General features: G+C 38.1%; 1 protein-coding gene across 2 annotated transcripts in view; it reads right to left on the bottom strand.

Moving 5' to 3' along the window:
- Positions 1 to 8,883: 8,883 nt before the first annotated feature.
- PCSK1 (proprotein convertase subtilisin/kexin type 1) overlaps positions 8,884 to 22,231 on the bottom strand; it is a gene marked incomplete at both ends in the record, with an annotated part of 39,184 nt that continues 25,836 nt past the window's right edge. Inside the window, 5 exons of one of the 2 annotated variants that reach the window (XM_080803805.1) lie at positions 8,884 to 9,255; positions 10,965 to 11,132; positions 13,114 to 13,247; positions 14,499 to 14,656; positions 17,081 to 17,314. In XM_080803805.1, the coding sequence (XP_080659931.1) occupies positions 8,884 to 9,255; positions 10,965 to 11,132; positions 13,114 to 13,247; positions 14,499 to 14,656; positions 17,081 to 17,314 (1,066 nt within the window). Of the gene's footprint in view, positions 9,262 to 10,964; positions 11,133 to 13,113; positions 13,248 to 14,498; positions 14,657 to 17,080; positions 17,315 to 22,231 lie in introns of both variants that reach the window. The other variant, XM_080803804.1, reaches the window with a different exon arrangement.

The following is a 22,231-nucleotide window of genomic DNA, read 5'->3' as shown; positions in this document are numbered from 1 at the left end:
AAAATACTTTGTCCAGAATCCTGCCCAGCATTCACTCTGAAATGTAGGAAAGTAGGTAGAAAAAATAGATAACTGCTTTCTAATTTGGAGACTCTCTGATTATGGTGGGTAGAAAACAATTTAGGTAAATTCATTATCTGCAAGTTAAGAAGGGCATCCATACCATGCACTATTAACAAGATATAATTATTGTCTAACAAGATACTTTTGAAATACTAATTTATGCTCAGACACAGAGATAAACTGAGCTGTCCTCAACAAAATTGGGACAGTGGCCACTCTGTATTATGGACACAAATGACTGGTAGTTTCCCTCTTTTCCCCCACATCTCTATAGTCGCCCCTCAGAAAGATGAGTTCCAGCTGTCCTTCGGTTACCAGTTGATGGGCTCTGACTCATTTCTTGCCAACAGTTGGCACCTGTTTTCTGTCAGCTGACTGGCACTGCAGCATTTTGCACTAAGAGGAGGAGAAGGCATGAGCTATGAGCTTTATTACAGAAATTATCAGGCATATGGGGATCATAAGCCTTACTTTTGATAGAATCTGGAATCAAACTGGGAAGTTATTAACTGGAGAAAGCTAAAAGATAATGTCTACCCAAATGAGCTAACACTAGTCCTGGAAGATGGTCCAGGAAAAAAATGATTCTGTCTGGAGAAATGCATCCACATCTTGGAGAGTTACAGTGGACTCTAATATATTAAAAAGACTTCTGAAAAATACAATGAAGAAATGTGAAAATCTCAGTTTTTAATTCAGCATTTTACAAATGTACATGACCAGGAAATCCTTTTTCTACACACACACACACTCTCTCTCTCTCTCTCTCTCTCACTCACTCATTCCCATATACCTGCACACAGACCCCACTGATCAATATGCTGCAGAACACACTAACACACTTCAGGGAAACAAAAGGCAAATTAACATCAATGTAGGAAGGCCAAGGAATTGGAAGGCAAATAAAATGTCCCAACATAGTAGAAAACTCTGAGGGTTTGTGCCTAGACTGTAATGTCCTAATTCTCAATATGGTTTGGCAGCTCTGGGTCTACACTACACATAAATTCATGAGGACGATTTTTGATTTAAAGGATGCTTGAGCTGTCAGGCTGGCCTGTTGTCCCCCTAAGAGAAGAAATTTGATTTATTCCAAGATAGGTCAAGGAGTGATGACTGAAAAGGACAACTCCCTGTACCACTTTCAGATTTATTGGGATTTCTAAAATTGGAGGTAAAGAAGCAATATCAAATCTATCTGGCTGTTTCTGGAAGCATGAAATTACCTGTTAAGGCATCAATTCAAACAATTTAGATATAAAGTTAAAAACACATTAGCATAGTGAAAAGATAGGGTCAGAGAGACTAGTTTTAAAATCCTGGCTTATCCGTGTGACTTTGGGCAGATGATTTAACCTTCCTGGATCTCAGTTTCTGTATCTGTAAAAGCACTTCACTTGCAGAATTATACAAACATTAGAAATAGTAGGTCTTATTCTTATGAATTAACTCATCCTTGTGAAAATATATAATGTGTGTGTTTACTATATTGTAGTAATAATCTAATAAAAGTTATTTCTATTATTTCAAAAAACAGAAAAGAATGGATCATATAAGATACACAGAGCTCATTAGATTCTCATTCTATAAATATCTTTTAAAATTATGTCACCTTTCTGTCTTGCTAATATAAGGTATACAACTTGGATTCTGGAATAACTGCCAAGTTAAAATCTCAACTCGACCACTGTGTATCTGTGTGACCTTGAACAAACCACATTACCTCTCACTCCCTCAACTTCCTTGTCTACAATGCAGGGACAATAACATTATTTGTCTCCTATTTGTTGTATAATCCTTAAGAGAATTCAGTTAGAAAATGTACTGTGCTGTGCATATAGTTAAAAACTCATTGCTTTTCATTGTTTTTAATACTAATGTTCAATGCTGGATAAAATGTTTATATTTGAAAACTGGTATTGCAACTTATTACACAAAAGAAGATTGGACATAAGACAAAATTAAACAAATGATTTCCTTTTCTTGATACCTCCTTGCTCTTTACTTGTCAGCTCTGGCTTTCCCTGGCCTAGGGTAACTGTTCTTTTAGTGCCAGCTGTCACTCTGAGCACTCCTCGTCATTGTAGTCTACTCTACATTAGCTACAATGCCAGTGTGAGAAGGTGGTTCACATCAGAATGACAGTTCCCCAGGCAACACCATCTTGACCAGTGAAAATTTATGGTATTCCTCTCTTTTTCATTGATTCCAATATTCTCTTCTGTATTGAATTTGTAGATAAGAGCTACAAATTCGAATCTGTTTGGCTCTAAAGTCCATTTTCTTTTCATGACACCACAATAATAAGAGCGGCAGTTTCACTAATAATAAAAACTAACATTTATTGAACTTTTACTAGGTCCAGGAGCTATGCCAAATTATTTATCTGCATTATCTTATTTAATCCTAATAGCAGACGTGAAGTGGTAGACTTCTTTGTTATAAATGAGGAAATAAGGCCCAGAGAGATGAAGTAACCTGCTCAAGGGCACAGAACTGGGAGAAGGGAGAGCCCAGATTCAGATTCACCTGTGGCTGTCTCGAGAGCCCACACCTCTCACCACTTTGGTTGGTGTTACAATTTCAGACTTTTGGGGGGCCCTTTAATGATTAGAATAATATCCTTTACAGCAACCGATTGATAAGCTTATAGGGCCTTGTAGTTTCTGTAAGTAAAAAGAACATCATTGACAAAATGGCAACAAATTCAGAACCATTCGTTCATGTTTAGTAGATGCTGGTAAGGAATGATCAGAGCCACGGAGTGAGGAGTGAATGTTCAGATAAACAGGGTGAGCTCGATCTACCTGTGGGAGAGATAAGTATCTGTTGGGAAAGATAAGATCTCAACAGTGCATTTTCTTCATTCTGATTCTCTCTGATAAGATAACTAGAAATAGCCCATACATTTCTCTTTCACTTCAAGCCCCTTAAAAATTTTGGTTCAAAATTTGTACTATCCAAAAATCACTACATCTTCCAAAACAAACTGGCACACTACTGTGGAACACCCAAGTGACACCTGCTGTAAACTGAAAATTGTTCATGAAGTAGGGAGAGTGCTAGACCCTCTCCAAGAACGAATTTCAGGGTGGGCCCTGGTGGTATCTGGGAAAAAAGTGATGATGTGGGACACCTGGATGGCTCAGTTGGTAAGGTGTCTGCCTTTGGCTCAGATCATGATCCCAGAATCCTGAGATCAAGTCCCACATTGGGCTCCCTGCTCAGTGGGGAGCCTGCTTCTCCCTCCCCCTCCCTCTCCCTCTGTCCCCCAACTCGTGCTTGCTCTATCTAAAATAAATAAATAAAATCTTCTTTAAAAAAAAAAAAAAAAGAAGTGATGATGCAACAAGTAACTGTAAAGGATTTAAGGTAAAGCCTAAAGGCTACCTTGCTTACTTCAAAACATCGTCTAGATTTCTAAATTCCCTGTCAACAGGGCTCCTAGGGACAGGGATGAAGGGATGGAAGGTGGAAGGCAATAATCACAACAACCCTCCAGGAATAAATCTGAGAAGGTTTCCCCTACACTCTTCAATGAACAAGAGCTCCTTTTGAGCTTGTGGCCCCCCTCTTCAGGTAAATATTCAATTAAGATACTTGCAATATGGGCTTAGATGAAGGTAGAGAGTTTGGAGGAGAGTGCAAGGGCTTTATGGAGTTCCAGGATGCAGATTGTGTAGAAATAACACACCTGGTAGAGGCTCAGCATAGAAACCAGGAAAGTGGGAATGCCTGGCTGGCTCAGTCAGTGCATCTGCCTTCAGCTCAGGTTGTGATCCCAGGGTCCTGGAATGGAATCCTGCATTAGTCTCATTGCTCAGTGGGGAGTCTGTTTCTCCCTCTCCCTTTGCCCCACCCCTCTGCTTGTACTCTGCCTCAATCTCTCATAAATAAATAAAATCTTTAAAAAAAAAAAAAGAAACCAAGAAAGTGATTTCTGCTTCCCTCAGACATGCTATGACTAATAACTATAGTCAACTCCTTGTCATTAATTGATGATTGAGTGATGCTTTCATAATATCTATATGTAGCAATATTCAGGTAATGCAGACTTTACAAATACACAGATTGCAATCCAAAAAGTAATGTAAAAAATACTTCATTTTTTTTTATTAGAGATCTTTGTTTCTATTAAGCATTGCCTTTCTAATAAGTAGTATAAACTTGATCTGAGCCAATCAAGTTTTCTTTCCTTGCCCTGGGGTTGCATCTAACTTCTGAGAGAGGTTAATGGAAGTATCAAGACATTGGATGGGATAGAAATGGGGGAGTAAGGAGAGCATAGGTGTCTGTTCTTAATTATCTTCTACCAATGATATTATCAGCTGAAACATCAGTTCTAGTCTTTGGGAAGTCCTGGGCTGCATCAGTGTCACTTTATGTGACTCTCAGGTATGTGTGAGTCACTTCTGCTCTCTACTGTTACCTCCTAAATAAATTACCCATACAAAAATCATTCATTATCTTAGCTCTGGTTTCAGGATGAACTAAGCCAAGGCATAACTTTATTTTTTTAATTAAATTTTTTATTTATTTTCAGCGTAACAGTATTCATTGTTTTTTCACCACACCCAGTGCTCCATGCAATCTGTGCCCTCCCTAATACCCACCACCTGGTTCTCCCAACCTCCCACCTCCCAAAGGCATAATTTTAAAAATGACAACTTTAAAGTTTGGACAAGGTCTTTGTTTAGCTATGGGATCAACATTAAAAGGTGTATGATTTAATATTACCTCTTTTTTGTGTATGTGCTCTAGACTCAGGAAGGCACAATTTGAAGGGGATGGATGGTATTGGTAGTATAATGTACAAATGGAACTTTTATTGTATAGTCAGTTTTGTTGGCACAGTAAGGCTGCATGACAAACTACCTCAAGACTCAGTTGCTTACAACAACTATTTATTCTCATGCTCCTAAGTTGCCATGGTGACAAGTGCAACTTATTTAGGCAGCTGTGAGTTGGCTGGATTTGGTTCCATAATGTGAATCTGCTCCATATACATTTGTTCTGGAAACAGGCTGTAGGGACAGTAGTTCCCAGAGGCATATACTCTTCTCATAGCACTAGAACACTGAAAAGCAAGAGCCAAGCCAAACTGTGCAAGCAAATTGAAGGTCTTTGCTTGCATCACATCCATTGGCTAAAATAAATCACTGGGTCAAGCTCAACATAGATGGCCCAGGAAACTACACCCGGTCCACAGGGGTTGAGGGAGTGGAGTAAATAATAATCATCATCATGTGTATTAGTACTGTAGCCTTGCAAAATTAGGAGGCGGTTAGGAAAACATTATTCTTCTTCCTTATGGATTTGAAATTGTATTTAAGAATTAACATTTATTGTCATATGTATTTGGATTTGTACTTGCAGCCTGCATACGACTAATCTAAAAAATTACCTCATGGGCATTCAAAGCAAAATAGAGAGCTATCTTCAGCTCTCCTAGTGGGTAGACTTTGAAGATGGCTGGATTTCAAGGACAAAAGCCAGATAGAAGTGTTCTTCTGGAATTCTTGAAAAAATTATTTTAGCTTGACTGAGTATTTATGATTCGGGAGAAAGGAATGGAGTCTGGGGAAAAACCAACTCCTTTGGGAGGAAGAGGTCAGGTTCTGAAGTAGTAGGGTGGACATTCTAGCGATGGAGGTTTGAAGCAGGAGAGGAATGCAGACCTGAGGATGGGAGATCAAAGTTGGAAGTTGGAAGTTTCTGATGAAGTGGCCTCTGGGGAGAGTCGAATGTTGAGCTACAGTAGCTGGCCTATAAAGAAATCATTTTTGACAAACTGTTGCAAGTCCTTTCACACATAGTCATTCCCTTTAGTTTTTGTTCTTTTTTTCCCTCAACACTTCAGTGAAGGCTCAGTTCTATAACTTTGGATGTTGTGAAAAAAGTAAAAGACTGAGCTATGAAGGAAAATGAAAATACTTATTAAGGTAAATTCTTAAATTGCCTTTGAGAAAACCCATTTTTCTCAAAAGAAGTTAGCATCTTAATATAAACCCTCAACTTTTCTTTTTTTACAGTTCATTTGGAAAACACAGTAAGAGAAGGGGATCTTGTTTTTGTTGGAAACATGAGCTTTTTTCCTTTTTGACTTAGTGAAAAACCATTTATTCTTCTGATGTATAAGCATATTTTACATATTCTGGTTAATACATCAAGTGTGTAATGTGGGAGTTACCTTAAAAATGCTAAGACAACACATGTTAAATTCAACTACACATTGTATTAGGCTATTAGACAAATGTCACTTTTAATATCGCAACATATACATATTATACTTTTTTTTTCACTGACAGAGGAACATGCCTTTCAAAAATATTTTATTGGATGAAACTTTCTTATTCTCAGGAAATTTTTGGTTCTTTAATATAATTTATTATGCCTTTTAAAATTCTGATAAAAGCATTGGTACATTATAAATACCTGTAAAGAAAATAGAGTTTAAAATTCCGAGGGAATTATTATATAAGTTTCCTCTTTTTACATTTTCACAAAAATCCACACAGGCACTAAGAAAGACTGACAAAAATATATTATGCCTGAACAATATACTCCAGGTTGGAAACATTCAAACATGACTTTATTTAAATATTAAAGCTTCTCTAGAGTGAAACTTTGGCTACAATCCAATGCGTTGGTTGGCATCTTAGCCAGGAAAAGATACGTTAGAAGGATAAAAAAGAAAGCTTCATACAGCGAGCATGAGAGTAGGAAAGGGGAAAAGCAGAGGTTTTGTTTATTACCATTCATTGGCCTCTCTGGGTCTTAGCTTTGTTTTTTCAGTTGACAGCTTAACTAATAACTCTCTGGTTCTTTCTGGCTTTAATACTTCTTGATGTGCTGCAATTTGTCCAACACTCTGTCTCAAACAACATGTGAAACTTCTAAGGATAGAGCAATACTGCAGTTGTTTGAGAAAAACATCCTTGAAGCATCATGGGGATCGCTCTGCAGATACTCCTCTTGTGCACAAATACAAATGGTAGACTAGGAGGTGAAGCTTGGTCTTACCCACCACACTTCAAACCATAGCAAGTGACAGACTGTAGTGTTCTCTTTCTGCTAGTTCATCTGTAGCATCCTGAAGTTCCAACTTTATGAAAGAATTACGAACAGCAAATGTAGTGGGAGAATGCTGGCATTGTAGGTGATGGGAGCCTTTGTGAGCGCCTAGAAATTGGGAAGCTAGGGGTTGGCAGCTCATGAATTCAGTATAGATGGTATCCAGGGGAGGCGAGATGAAACAAATATATCAAACTGGATTTCAGAGGTACTTTTAGGGGTCTCAAATGCCATTTTTCCCCACCTATAATTTAACCGGATTATGGCAAGTTCTCATAGTTATTGATTATACAGATCTTACCTGAAAGAAGTAGATGATTTTTTTTTTCTGAATGCATTTACACTTTGTATGTGTTGTTTCATGCAGCAGTGGGAAAAATGAAATGCCTGTTGGGTGCTGACCAGTAGGGTTGCTACAGTGAGCAGCACGGAGCGGGGCACGTCGAGAACCCAGCACTCAAATCTAGCTGGGCAGCTGCTATGCAGCACTAGCCAACTGTTGCCAGGAGGGAAAATGGGTCTGAGAATCAAACTTTATGTGAAATTTCATATTTTCAGTAATCACTCACATTTTGAAATCATTTGACATGCCGAACAAAATCTACCTGAGGGACAAATGGGACCTGTGGACTGGAGTTTGTGGCCTCTTGAGTTAAATCCTGGAAGCAATTTGGTAAACAATTGAATACTATTAGCTGTGACATTGGGGAAGAGCCTTTGGTGGCAAGGAACGAACACTCAGTCTTAACGAGCCAGAAAAACCTGTTCCAATGAATATAATTTAAAAGAAAAATCTCCCCTTGACTCTCCCCATTATAAATATTTTCCTGTTTATTTTGGTTCTCTGTGTCGTGAGTGGTTTCCTCTTAGTATTGTTAAAAAAAAATATGACTAGGAATTTGCCAAGTCCCAAGTGTAAGTTTTATTCTAAGAAAGTAATATGGATTAGTTCTCTCAGTATGCAGCTTATGGCTGAGAAAGGAAATAGGTAACAAAAACCTTCATAAGGGGAAACCTCCATAAGGGGACAGAGCACACACAGGTCCTGGACACCTTTAGAGTCACAGAGCCCTCTACACGGCTCACTAAGCAAAGAAAAATGGTCTAAAACTGCTCAAACTGGGTAACACAGATTTCGAGGACTGTTTCTGGATCTCAATGACTCTCCTTCTTCCCAAAATGGCCAAATGACCACTCCCTGAATGCGTAGTACTAGGAGGTAGAAAAGCCAAGTGTGTGGGTCTGATTGTGAACTCTTTCACTTAGAAATTTTCTAAACCCTCTTGGGCATCACAGTTCAAAGAACCATGTGGCAAAGACAAGGGACAAGTTATAAGAGCAGTTTTCTTTGCTCTCATTCTTTGCAGATTATGTCTTCAAATTAATCTCTAGTCCAGGGGATGCCTTTTCTTTTGAGAAGTGAAATGGGAGGGCTCAAGGAGTCATTCTAGTGTGGTGTGAGGACCATAAGTGAAGTGAACTGTGGCTCCAGAAAGAACACAACATTTCACTTGTGCACGCAGGGAAGATATGTTTTGAAGGAGCCATGATCAATTCAGGAAGTGGGATTTTCAACCTGAGCTCATCTCTTTTACATGTCTAGTTTGGGAAGCAAAAGCAAAAGTACCACCAAAGGATATTATAAGCATAAGAACCAATGGCAAAAACAACCACTTCAGACACAGGCAAAAATCTAAGGGGAAGGAGGAAGCATGAATATTTCCAACTCAGGACCACACACCGATGTCAATTTTCTTCCCTCAGAATGTCCACCAGAGCTTGCAGCAGCCGGTCATCTCTGTGCTTATAAGGTTTCGTGTTATAGAAAACATCAACGTAGTCATTATATAGACTGTCCTCAGAGTCTTTAAGCTGGGAAGGCTTGTTCAGCTTTTCCAGGGCTTCATAGAAATTTTCATAAGGGATGTGGAGCTTTGCACTTTTAGACTTCTTTGGTGATTGCTTTGGGGGTGAGTTTTTGCTGAAAGCACTTTGTAGGAGTCTCAGCATAGCCTCCGATGGGGCTGCCTCCACCAGCTCATCCCTTCTGCCCCCTGAACTGCCGCTGTTGGGGCTTTTTGATGCAAGGAGGTTCTTTTTCAGGTTCTCCTGCGTGGGCTGCTCCTAAAACAAAGAATGCCACCGACAAAAGGAAGGAAAGTCCTCTTTAGAGCGAAGCAAACCAGATGTAGCCCATGCCTACTGCCTACTCCATGGGAGACCATGGGAGAAGCAGAGAGAGGATAAGGCTTAGAAACATACTAACTCAGGAATCAGTCTTAATTTTGTGCTTACTGATATACCCCTGACACCTGTTTCATCTCTCTGAACCAATGGGACCAAGAATACTTTAATGTCTGGTGGTTTTGAAGACTGAATGAGATGATGTATGTGTTGCTCTCCTTCATTTGTCAGCCTGCTGTAGTAGAATTCATTTTAGGGTATTTGATAAACTTGAATTTGTTAATTTAAATTTATAAATTTTGGATGAAAGGAAAAAAAATTTTAAATAATATAGCTTCATCTTATGGAAAGTAAATAGTTGACCATTCCTACTCCCTTTCCTCCCTGCCCATGTTTTGGGATGATATTAAAATATTTAATAAGTCCCAGAGAAGGTACTAACAATGCTGCCTGTGGAAGAAGTTTCTTGGAGGCCCCTTGTTCTGTCAGGAGCTACTCTTTCAGCCCCTGAGTTCTAAAAAGGGGTCTTGGGAGAGACCAGGGTGATGGACCGGCTAGGGCAGAACTGGATAGAGCAAAGAAGAAGCTCTTTGTCAACCATTGTGGAAGTATCTCAACATTTTCACAACTACTATGTCTTATTAATAGCCCTTAAGGAATCTTGGAGGGAGAAATACCTACAAAGTCAGCTTGCCTCTGGGATTGTGAAGAGAAGGTCCTTAGAAAGGGTGGAGGGGGGGAGAGTGGAGCGGTGGGGGAAGCTACTTTGCAGAATATAAATGGAGGCAGAATCTGAGCTGAGGACCTCACACAGCTAGTTTTTAAGTTTCTTAAATATTATGTCTTTGTATCTTCCAAAATACCCATCACTGAGTCAGACGTCAGGAAAACTCATTCTGGGAATTCTGATAACCTACTTCTTACCTCTGAGGCTCTGTGCTAGATGCTGGGCGATTAAGAGATAAAGAAAATGGGGTGCTTGCCCTCTGTCTGATAAGGGAGAAGTCAGCAACCTCAGTGAGCTGACACTGACAGGAATGGGAATGACTGACTAGCTATCCTATGAAATTTTCTTAGAGAAATTGTGATTCAGTAGCTTCCCTTGGAGCTGCCAAGAAATGTCAGCTAAGGAATTAGTAAAGAGAAGCCTACAAGACTTGGTTAGTTGAGCCTTGTTTATCTTTTTGGAAAATGAACATTTTCCAAATGAACATTGGAAAATGAACATACTAATGCCTACCTTCTCTAGGTTAGAGGGATCACTGATGAAATGGCACGGTGTCAAACAAACAAACAAACAACAAATCAAAAACTTAAAAACTAAGTGTAATACAGATGTTAGGCATGTGTGATTGTGCATAAAGAGAGCTGTCTTTACAATTTGTTATGTCATAAATGGAGAAAAGTCATGTCAGAGGATTTCATAATTTTGAATTCAGCAATTTTAATTTCTAAATTCTGGACAAAAGAATAAACATAAGAAATATTAGACCTTTATGGAAAATGATTTAGCACTCCCTTCCCTACCCTCCCCACCCATGTTTGACTTACTCCCTGCCTGAAAGTTAGATCTAGCTCCCCTCACTACATTTTTACTAGGGTTCAAAGAAGAGTGTGCCAAGAACCCTCAGGAACAGAGCCACACAGACCTCCCCTGCATCCACCATCTTCTCCACTCCTCTTCTGTCGTTCTGAACGGTATTGTAGGAAGTGTACACACGAGGCTGTTTCATGTGTTCTGGCTGAAAAGAGGTCCCATGCAAAATCAGTTTCCAGTTGACAATTCTTCCTTCATTTTGCATTCTTCCAGACTAAGGAATAAGCATACACATAATTTTAGGATGTGTTCTAAGAAACATCAAACTCCTTAGAAATAACTATCAAATCTAATTTAAAAATTCAGAACGTTCCATGGGTAGAGCGCTATGTACAAAGAAGCAAGTCACTGGATTCACTGTTGCGGTGAAAAATGGCATTTTAGGGACGCCTGGGTGGCTCAGTTGGTTAAGCAGCTGCCTTCGGCTCAGGTCATGATCCCAGCGTCCTGGGATCGAGTCCCACATCGGGCTCCTTGCTCGGCAGGGAGCCTGCTTCTCCCTCTGTCTCCCTCTGCCTCTGTCTGCCAGTGCTCACTCTCTCTCTCTCTCTCTCTGACAAATAAATAAATAAAATCTTAAAACCTTTGCTTATAAAAAAAAAAAAAGAAAAAAAATGGCATTTTATAGGTTTAAGGATTTAAAGCATGATTATTTGCTTCATTTGATTAAAAAGGCAGAACTCTTTACATGAATGTTCTTTTCTATTCTGTTCTTGGAAAGTTGACTTTACCTTCTATAAATAGCATTATATTTAATAATTATCAACTTGTAGAAACATTCCAGTGGGGAGGAAAAAAGGCTCTACCAAGCATTATGAATAGCCTTCAGTATTAACCAGCCCTTAAAAACTGTATATTTATGGAAACAGTAATGATTTTCAGAAGCTCAACAATTATGCTAAAAATAATATGCTGAAATGTAAAATATCTAAAAAAAAAAGTCTACAAGTGTAAAGTCAGATTTTATAGACTTGATATAAAATAGTCTCATCTTGATAAACATATTTTCTTAAAAATCGGGTTGGGGCACCTCGGTGGCAGTCAGTTAACCGTCTGACTCTTGATTTTGACTCAGGTCATGATCTCAGGGTGATGAGATGAAGCCCCGTAATGGGCTCCATGCTCAGTGAGAAGTCGGCTTGAGATTCCCTCTTCCTCTCCCACTGCCCCTCCTGCTCCTGCTCACTCATTCTGTATAAAATAAATTAATTAACTTTAAAAAAAACTGAGTTAAAGAACAGAGGTCAAGTTCAAGAATAGGACCACCTCCTAAGAATATTTTCTTGCTCTCCCTAAGGAAGCAGGAATTTTACAAATTCTGGTTCTGAATTACAATTTTAGCAGTCTTTAGGAGAAAGGTACTCTCAAATAAAAAAAGGAACAATGACTATAGAATTTGTATTAATTAAATTGAGATCTTCAGAAATTTAAAATCAATTCTTTTTAAATAGTTATCTAGATTTTGAAATCTAGTGCTGATACTTGTAACATTTCTCTCTTCGGAAAGGTCAGACCAGAGCCCTATTCATTAATGTGCTCAGGCTGTTAAAAATGCTGGAGAAATGATGCAAAGGTAGATAATTCAGATGTTTTTGGCTTTTTGTTCAGACACTCCTTACTCTATTTTTGTCACTGTGAGTTACAATTTTAGAAATATATCAAAGAGTGTTAGTAAACAGAGTGAAAGAGAAATGAGAAATGCTTTTCAGCTTGTTTCAGAACTGAAACAAAACAAAACAAAGACGTCATATTGAATAAGATATCTTGTCCAACAAGTAAATAGCACTGCAGTAAATATTGGTAAGAATTTCTTCGTGTGACCCCAGCAGAATGTCATAGCAAAGCTTTTGTAGCATTTCACTATCTTTGTTAGTACAGGTGATTCTGGTGGCTGAGCATGTCATGGGCCTGGCTGCGTTCTGACTTTGGAACACTTGGATTTGTCACTGTAATATTACTAACCAATGTATCTTCTTTTCTTTCTTATAATATGTCTTATTTATTTATTTAGTCAATCGATCCAACCAATCTATAGAGCTAAGTGGGCAGAGATTGAAACACTACACCTTTTCCTTACTTTACTAGGGAGTGACCAGAGTTCCTTACAGCCTTGATGAATGATGATACGAAAATTAAAGGACTTCAAAATGTTTGAAAGTGAGCCTGCGGTCCTCTCTCTTTTCATTTATACTTACCATGTCAGTAATTCGCAAAGTCCAGGTGCCTACGGGATTCTCTCCCCACGTGTGAACAGACATGAAGTCCCAATTCTTAAAGCCATTAGGAGATGTATCCCGCTCTCTTTCAGCCAACAGTACAGTGCTGGTCCCTATTTTCATACAGCAAACATCAGTTAATGAATGTCCTAACAACTCTGAAAATAGGATAAACTCTAACATTTTCATGAAAATGAAAAATGGGAGAGATTAGCCCCCCAACTTTCCCTTTTTGTATAAGAGCAGGATAGAGACATTCATTAAAAAAATGTTTTTATCCATAGCAGTTAGCATATTGCCTGGCATATAGTAAGTTCTCAATAAATATTTTGGTAAAATATTGAATGAATATATTGATAAAGGTTTATTTGAATAAGGAGAACCCATAGAACTACATTTATAAACTATAGAGTCAAAGATCTAAAATACATTTTAGTGTAGACCTAAAAAAATAAAGCTATATCAACTTAATAATTTCCTGTCTAGTATTAGTACTAATTGTTAAATCTAAGTTTTCAAATTTAAGCTCTCTCTATATATCTCAAAATGAAACGGTCAAGTTAATACTAGGGCCACCAATGAGAAAACATCCCACCCATACTTCAGGCCAACTTCAATATATCTAGAAAGCATACTCCAGAATTAACAGAGTCCAGTCCAAACCTCTAGGAAGTTTATATCCTGGAAGGAGATGATAAAGAGAGCTCATCCTTCCTCATACATAGCCTATAGCAATCAAATTTAGTTAGGTGAATCCTACTAAAACATGAAAGAGGATTAAGAAGCATTTCCTGGTTGGATTATAGTTCATGGTTCACAAGCTCTTCCTCATCCATGATCTCATCTGAGTTAGTACTTTCTCAGGGAAGGGTAATTGCCTGTGTATAATATCATATAGCCTTTACAATATCATCATGGAATATTTGTTAGTTTTCTCAGTCCTCTTTCGTGAATCAGAATTCCTAATTTTTCAGTTGATTCCTAGGATGTGTCTAATATATCTGTCAGCATTATTAACTATCAGAGTAACTTTCACTAATGTGTTACCTAAGAGAAATGAATGATATTAAATGAATGATGAAAATGAGAACATTTTTAAAATATGTAATTCCAGAAAGATTAGTTGATATTATTTGAATAGACCTCATTCTCTGCTTATCGAAGGACAAGGGGGAATGAGTAGGCAGAGTTCTGATGCCAAGGAAAATGAAAAATAGGCATACTTTTTTAAGCCCTGAAAAACATCTATTGGGAAACTCAGTAATATAAATAAAAAGAAAACCATGGATTTAAAATCATTCAATATACTCTTAAAAATTTTAACAAATGCTTTAGAATAAACGAGATATTTTTAAAAGGTTTACCAGCAGCAGAAGTGAGTGTAACATGAAGGTCTCCTCTTCGGGAATATTCAATCGTTGCTTCAAATTGCACATGTTCCAGGGACTTGATGGCATTTTCTTGTCCTTCACAAGCTCTTGTTGGAATTTCAATGATAACTTCTCCATTACCTTTCAGGGCTCTAAATACATTTTTTTTTTAAATCACTGAATAAAGTACATCATTTCTTCTTTGCATTTTAGGCAAATATATACACATTAGTCTTGATTAGCTACTCAGCTAAGTTCTCCCTGTTAATGAGTAGAACCCAATTCAGACGTAACTATAAATAAAATATAAAGTATAAAAATGCTAAGGTTATTACAGAAATAAAAAAAATTCTATACTTTTTATGGTTCACAAAAGACTACTAATAGCCAAAACAACCCTGGAGAAGAACAAAACTGGAGGCATTACAATTTCTCATTTGAAAATATATTTGAAAACTACAATAATCAAAACAGTATAGTACTGGCATAAAGACAAACATATAGACCAATGTAACAAAATAGAGAACTTAGAGTTTAAACCCATGCGTATATGGTCAACTAATCTTCAACAAGGATGCCAAGAATACTCAATGGGGAAAGAGGAGTCTCTTCAGCCAAGGGTGCTGGGAAAACTGGATATCCACATGCAAAATTATGAAACTGGACACATATCTAATGCCATACAAAAATCAACTCAAAATGGAGTAAAAACTTATACACAAGACCTGAAATTGTAAGTATAGAAGAAAACATAGGGAAGAAGCTTCATGACATTTGTCTTGGCAGTGATTTCATGGTTAAGATGCCAAAAGCACAGGCAACCAAAACAATTGGGAATACATGAAGCTAAAAATCTTCTGCATATCAAAGAAGACCATCAACCAAATGAGAAGACAACCTACAAATCAGGAGAAAATATTGCAAACCATATATCTGGTAAAGGGTTAATTTATAAACTGCATAAAGAACTCCTACAGCTCAATAGCAAAAAAAAAAAAAAAAAAATTAATAACCTGCCTAAAAAGTGAGCCAACTACTTAAATAGATATTTCTCTAAAAAAGACATACCAAAGGCTGACATGGAAAAAAAATTTTCCACTTCACTAATCATCAGGAAAATGCAAATCCAAACACCTATCAGGATGGCTGTTACCAAAAAAGACAAAAGACAGCAAGTGTTGGAGAAGATGTGGAGAAATTTGAACCCTTGCACAATCAGTGGGAAAGCAAAGTGGTACAGCCACTATGGAAAACAGTATAGAGGCTTCTCAAAAAAATTAAAAAGAGATCCAACAATCCCACTTCCGGACATTTATCCAAAATAATTGAAAACAGGATCTTAGGATCTCGTGTTCATTGCAACACCATTCATAATAGCTAAGATGTGTCTATTAACAGATGAAAGGATAGAGAAGATGTGGTATATACACACAATGGAATATAAGCTTTAAAAAAAAAAGGATATTCTGCAATGTGCAGCAATATGGATAAACCTTGAAGACATTAAGCTAAGTGAAATAAACAAGCCACAGAGAGCGATATACTGCATAGTTCCACATACATGAGGCATCTCATATAGTCAAATTTGTAGATTCAAAAAGTGAAATTGTGGTTGTGTGGGGGAAGGGGAAAATAGAGTTACTAATCAATGGACATAAAATTTTAGTTAAGCAAGATGATTAAGTTCTAGAGATCAGCTTTATAACAGCTGTACTTAGAATCAACAGTAATGTGTTGTACACTTAAAGATTAAAGAAGGTAGATCACATGTTAAGTGTTCTTACCACAATAAGATAGAATAGAAAAGAAGGTGTTAAGGAACACAGATGCAAGACTGCAATACTTTTTGCTGTGGGGTCGAATGGCAGGTTTGTCTTGAACCCATCAAAAAGTGGTCCATTACTGCTCTAATCGACCCTCTTCAGAAATGATACTATCTCTGTAATGAATGTACCCCAGGGCTCCCACCCTCAGGCATTTTGTGTGAGTGGGTCTTTAGTAAAATCATGGTTGCCTTGAAGGAATCAACAAAACAGTCACTCGAGATTCTGCTTCTGTGGCCAGATCTGGTAGGCTGGATATAGTCTCTATAAAAGCAGTATGGTAGAGGATATCTCATAGAAGAGAAATCATGAATCACATAGTACTGTGGCACAAAGTGAGGATCTTCTGGAAATAGATTTGGGATAACGCTGGTCGGCAAGTATTGCATTTAGTCAATTCTAAGATGCATTTTTTGAAAAAATTACCTTCATATCTTTGAATTTGGAATCAATCTTCAAACTGATCATTGGTAACAGTTTAATTGGCAGTGATTTTTCTTAGTGATATATAAAACAATGATACATCTTAACCTGAATATAGGTAGGCCAGGAAATGGAAAAGGGCAATATGCTAACATGATTTGCAGATTTCATATCTCTCAGTGATTCCCATGGACCCACAGGGAACTGTGGCAAATGCTATCTCCATCCACTTCAGAAGGGTAGGTAAGAAAAAAAAATAGACAATGACAAACATTATAATCAAATATTGCCATGGGTACACATTTCTTTAAAAATCCTGGAAACACTCACCTGGGCTCAAAGTTGTTATCCTTTACCACACACTCTTTCTTCTCAGGCACACTGGTCCAGGTCCTGGGATCAGCTAAATCCACCAGAGCTTTGGCATTTAGCAACCCAAATCCAAATCGACTATTCACCATCAAGCCTGCTCCGTTCTTTTTCCATCCAGGGTTATTGGCCAGTGGGTCATACTCAGAGGTCCAGACAACCAAGTGCTGCATGTCTCGCCAGGTGAGATTTGGACTGGAGGGGAAGTGACCCAGAATATTTTTCAGGGACAAAAAAAGTTTCCTTGTAAAATTAAGTGTTAAACACAAGCATCTTCTATTTACAGATTATAAAGTGCCTTTTGCAAGTGTACTTGTATAATTCTGGTATGTATTTCTTTTGGAATGTCTTTTCATTCAGAATTTAAAATACTGAAAACTTCTCCCATCTAAGTTAAGCTCCTACTATGAGTAAAATTTGGTCTTCAGTATAGTAGAAATGTGGGATTTGGCCCCTGATTTTTAATTACTTAAATTTAAGTGAACAAAAATTTTAAGTGCCAACACTTCCTTTATGTCTTCAGTCTTCTGCTATCTGTTAACAGCCTTGGCACTTTCAACATTATGTACCCACAGATGAGGCCTTGAATTTTTCTTAGGAAGACTCAGATTTTAAAGACACAGTCTGGTTACCTATCCTTAAATCCTTTTGCCTCTTTTCCTTATATATAAAAATTAAGAGTATACTTATCTTGAGCACTGAGTAATACATGGAACTGTCGAATCACTATATTTTATACATGAAACTCATATAAGACTGTATGTCAACAACATTTTAATGTAGTTCTAATGTAGACTACAACTAATTCCAGTAATTAAAAATTTAAACAAATTGTCAAGAAACTCTTAGCTACTTGAGATCACTCTTGCAAGGTACTACACCGAATACTTTGGAGATATTGAAGGAGGTGGTTCTTTCTTGTCTTTAGAAAGCTTACAATCCAGCAAAGGAACTAAGTCTTTGCATAACTCTAATGTATCTGCTGACTGCTGTGTTCATGGTGTCATATATTACAGGAATTGAGAGGAGGAAGAATTCTGGGGATGGAAGATCTGGGAAAGCTTTGCTGGAAGGAAGTGTTCCGTCTGAACTTTGAAGATTGGATAGAATGTCAGGGAGTGGAGAGATGGAAAAGGGATGGGGCAAGAGAACAAAACCTACAAGGGGGAAAGTGTAGAATGTGACTGGAGTACAGTGGGTAGGTAGTCTGGTTGGTGGGAGCAGAGAAAAGGTGAGAGAGTACTGAGCCCAATGGTGAGGACCTTGCACGCCAGGAAAAGGAGATGACACTGTATCCCTTGGGCAATGGGGAATCAAGGATTTTTGAACAAGAAATGGTATAATCAGAAATCTTGGTAAGATTAATTTATCAGCAATATGAGATACATCAGAGAACCATGGGAATGTTGAATCTGTTAAAATGAAGATGCACCCTTCCCAGATCACTCTATTTAAAATTTCAGCTCTCCTCACAAACTCCTGAGCTCCCTTATCCTGGTTCTTTTTTTTCTTTTATAGTATTTACCACCATCCAACTTACTGTGCAACTCGTATGTTTCATATATTAGTAACATCCGTCTCTCCTTCTAGAATTAGCTGTAAGAAGGGCTGGGATTTTTATCTATCCAGTTCTCCAGTGTGTACCATTCAGAAGAATGCCAGGCCCAGGGTGTATGCTGAATTAAACATTGGTTGGTTGAATGACTGAATATGCCTGAGTGTTAGGTGGCCCCAATAATTTTAAAACTTATTACTATTTGTCATTAGATTCTTTCAAGATCACAAGTTTTTCCTTAGCTTTGAGACTTATGTTGTTTCTATCAAGCCAATCCAGTATTATTTAATAAATAAATACCCAAGTGTGTAGTCTTTAGGTTTTCCATCTTAGCACTAAGTTGTGTAACAACCATCAGGGGAATCTGGCTCAATTTGCTATCTTTCCCCAGATCCCAAAATGTGCTGGTTAAGCAATCCCCTGTTGACAAAAAGGAGGCAGTGTATACCTTCTTAAACATTGAGGAGTCTGGTTCCTGGTTAAAATCCCACATATGATTTTCGGATCTCTTCAGAAGCGTGACAAAGACCTGGGAGGCTTTCTGGGGAAACTGCTCTCCCCATGCTAGCCTGGGTGCACAGCCCATGCACTGTAGTCTGTGGACGGAGTTGTCATCAAGGACTTAGGCCCCCTACCCAGTCAAGCTCTTCACATATTTATATTCCCACCCCTGGTGCCTTCATTTCTAGGTCACCTTATCTAAGGTGGTGGGCAGAGGTTTTCTTCAGGTGTCTGCCTTTGCCCAAGGCCTCTTTATGGGGAAAGGAGGAAGAGACCTTGAAGACACTTTTACCCACTCTGACTCAGTACCCTCCCTGTACCTTCCTCTCATTCTTCACTCTTGCCCCACCCCACTCCAGAGTAAATACAACTAGGAGGGCTTTCGATTGAGGTTCCCTCAACAGTGACATGACCCCCATGTCTGCACTATTTCAACCTCCCCTTCAACTGTACACTCTTCCATGGGGGAGAATGGAATGGGGTGGGGGACGTCAGCATTATCTTTGATTTTTGACTCTTGCTTAAAACATTGTAGTTAACAAAGGCTTAATTCTTTGATTTCTGATTTATTACTTTAATCAGCTCTTCTGATACTTGGCAGGCTAGTTCTCTCTCTCTTCCATCTCAGCCCCTGACAAACATAACAGTTAACTCTGGGGAGTGACAGATAGAGTGCATAGAGACTAGAGGTCAGACTTAAGAGTCCCAGATAGCTTGCATCATAATTACCTGTTAAACTTGTAAATAGTGAAAATTCCTAAATCCCATCCTAAACCTATTGTGTCAAAACATCTGTGGATGGAGCATGATTTTTATATTTATATTTCAAAAAACCGTCTAGCCAATTCTATGTCAGCTAAAATGATGGGAGTTGGAAGAAAGCATATAGGCATATAACCAATTCAGACAATTAGAAGTGATTTCAAATCATGAGGCCGGAATAGGGAGTAAAGAAAGCACAGCAAACCATATCCTACCAAAGACCTATGTGATCTTAAGCAAGTCACTTCATTTCCCTTGGCCTGAGGTGACTCCTCTGTAAGATGAGGGGTTGAGTATGATAATCTTCAGAATTCTTTACAATCGAGATTTCTATTTGCCCAATATCATAAATACCTCATTTAGATTGTGTTTCCATGTTGGCCAGCCCACATTAAGGAATAATTAACTAGCTGAGCAGAAATGGCTATTTTCTTAATGCAGAAACTAATTCTGTTCTATGAAGCATTTTATTGGAATTCTTGCTTCCTTCCAGTTTTTAAAGGAAGTTTTAGGTAAATGCCTCTTATCAATGTGTGGTCAATGGGAAACACATCAGTTTCCCATTTGGACCATCAGTGCGAGCAGTTGTGTATATGGAAGTTGGGAAGAGGAATTGTACTAGAGTGGTATAAGGAAGGCAGAGTTATAAAAATCAAACACAAAGCACAGACTTTCTATTGAAGAACATTTACTTTATATTTAGTTGCAGGTTTTATTATTTTTTTTTCTTTTACCTATTCTTTGCAAAATATTCAAGGGAGTGTCATTGTCATGCAATTAGGAAAATTAAGCTTGTTTTCCTTAACAGAGTTATTCTTCATTTGTGTGATTGCATTTCAGAAATGAAAAGGAGCTGCTAACAATAGTGCATCTCATTCCTGACAGCCTTCCTTTGTTAATTAGTGCTCAACAGCATCCACAATAATTAAATTTTTTAAAACTGCATTAGCTTGCTAATCAAGGATATGTTTATAGAAAATAAGGGTTATGGAATTAAACATTGAAATTAAGCATTGCTTCTAATTAGTGTGGGTAAAGTAATCTGGAGACAAAATTCTAATGTGAAAAATCTTACAGGCTACCTGGTTCAGCCTCTAAACACCTGTAAGTAAGCCTAGATATTAAAGATTTTCTAAACTGGAGACTTGCCAACATTGCACAACTCTGAGTCAAGGATTTCTTTGATGTGCTTTATCCAAAGGTTTTATGCAGCATTGAAATTCTATTTCCCTTCCTCTAGCCTTTCATGAAAACAGAAAATTGGTTCATCTGTACAATAAGACTATGGTCATTGCCTGCTATCTTTCTTAAGTATACTGACCGCTTAATAATAATGGTGCCAGAGTCACTAGTTCAAGGAATTCCTGTCTCTCATTATATATATCTATAAATATATATAATATGCCTATTAAGTACCCTATCGAGCATCTTACCAACCACAGCTGGATGAGATGATAGAAAAACCTTTTTACAGCAGTTGTTTCTTGAAATTTAGTAACAGTACTACCAGTATTAAAACTGGCTGGGATACTTGTTAAAAACGGGGATTCCTAGGCCACATACCAGGTACTTGTGAATCTGAGTGGCTGGCACTGGATTTGGGAGTCTGTCTACTAATTAAACTCCTAAGGGGATTGATTATGCTAGTATTCAGACTCACTCCTCCAGGAAGGGAAAGTATTCCTCTATACACATTTGAGCCAGGAACCATTCTTTCTCCTTCCTTCTCCTCTTCCCATTCTCCTGCATTCCAGCTATGTCTTCTTTAATGTAGCATAATAAGTAATCTGCTTGTGACAAAGAACCGTTTATGAGAAACTCAGGAGCACACGAGTTATGGCAGTCCTTGATCAGCATCGATCTTCTTAAGGCCCCTTTCTCTGGGGGGATGATAGACTGCCCTTCAGCATCTCCTCCCCCTTGCAGGACTGTGGGAGGCAATGAGGGACAGTAGCTCACGGCTCAGGTTTGAGGTTACACAGACCTGAACTTGCATCTCTTTGTGGGATCTTGGTTACATTCTTCAACCTCTCTAGCCTCAATTTCTTCTTTTATAAAATGCAACTAATAATATCCTTTTCATGGGGGAGGGGGGTAGGGAGAGGGTGGAGGGGTTATGGACATTGAGGAGGGTATGTGCTATGGTGAGTGCTGTGAAGTGTGTAAACCTGGCAATTCACAGACCTGTACCCCTGGCACTAATAATACATTATATGTTAATAAAAAAATAAAAATTAATAACAATAATAATAATAATACCCTTTTCACAGGGCTGTTGTAAGGATTTGAATTAG

The sequence above is a fragment of the Martes martes genome, assembly GCF_963455335.1.
Source record: "Martes martes genome assembly, chromosome: 5".
NCBI lineage: Eukaryota > Metazoa > Chordata > Mammalia > Carnivora > Mustelidae > Martes > Martes martes.
The sequence above is the reverse complement of the archived record's forward strand: the minus strand, read 5'-3'. Positions and strand labels throughout refer to the sequence as shown.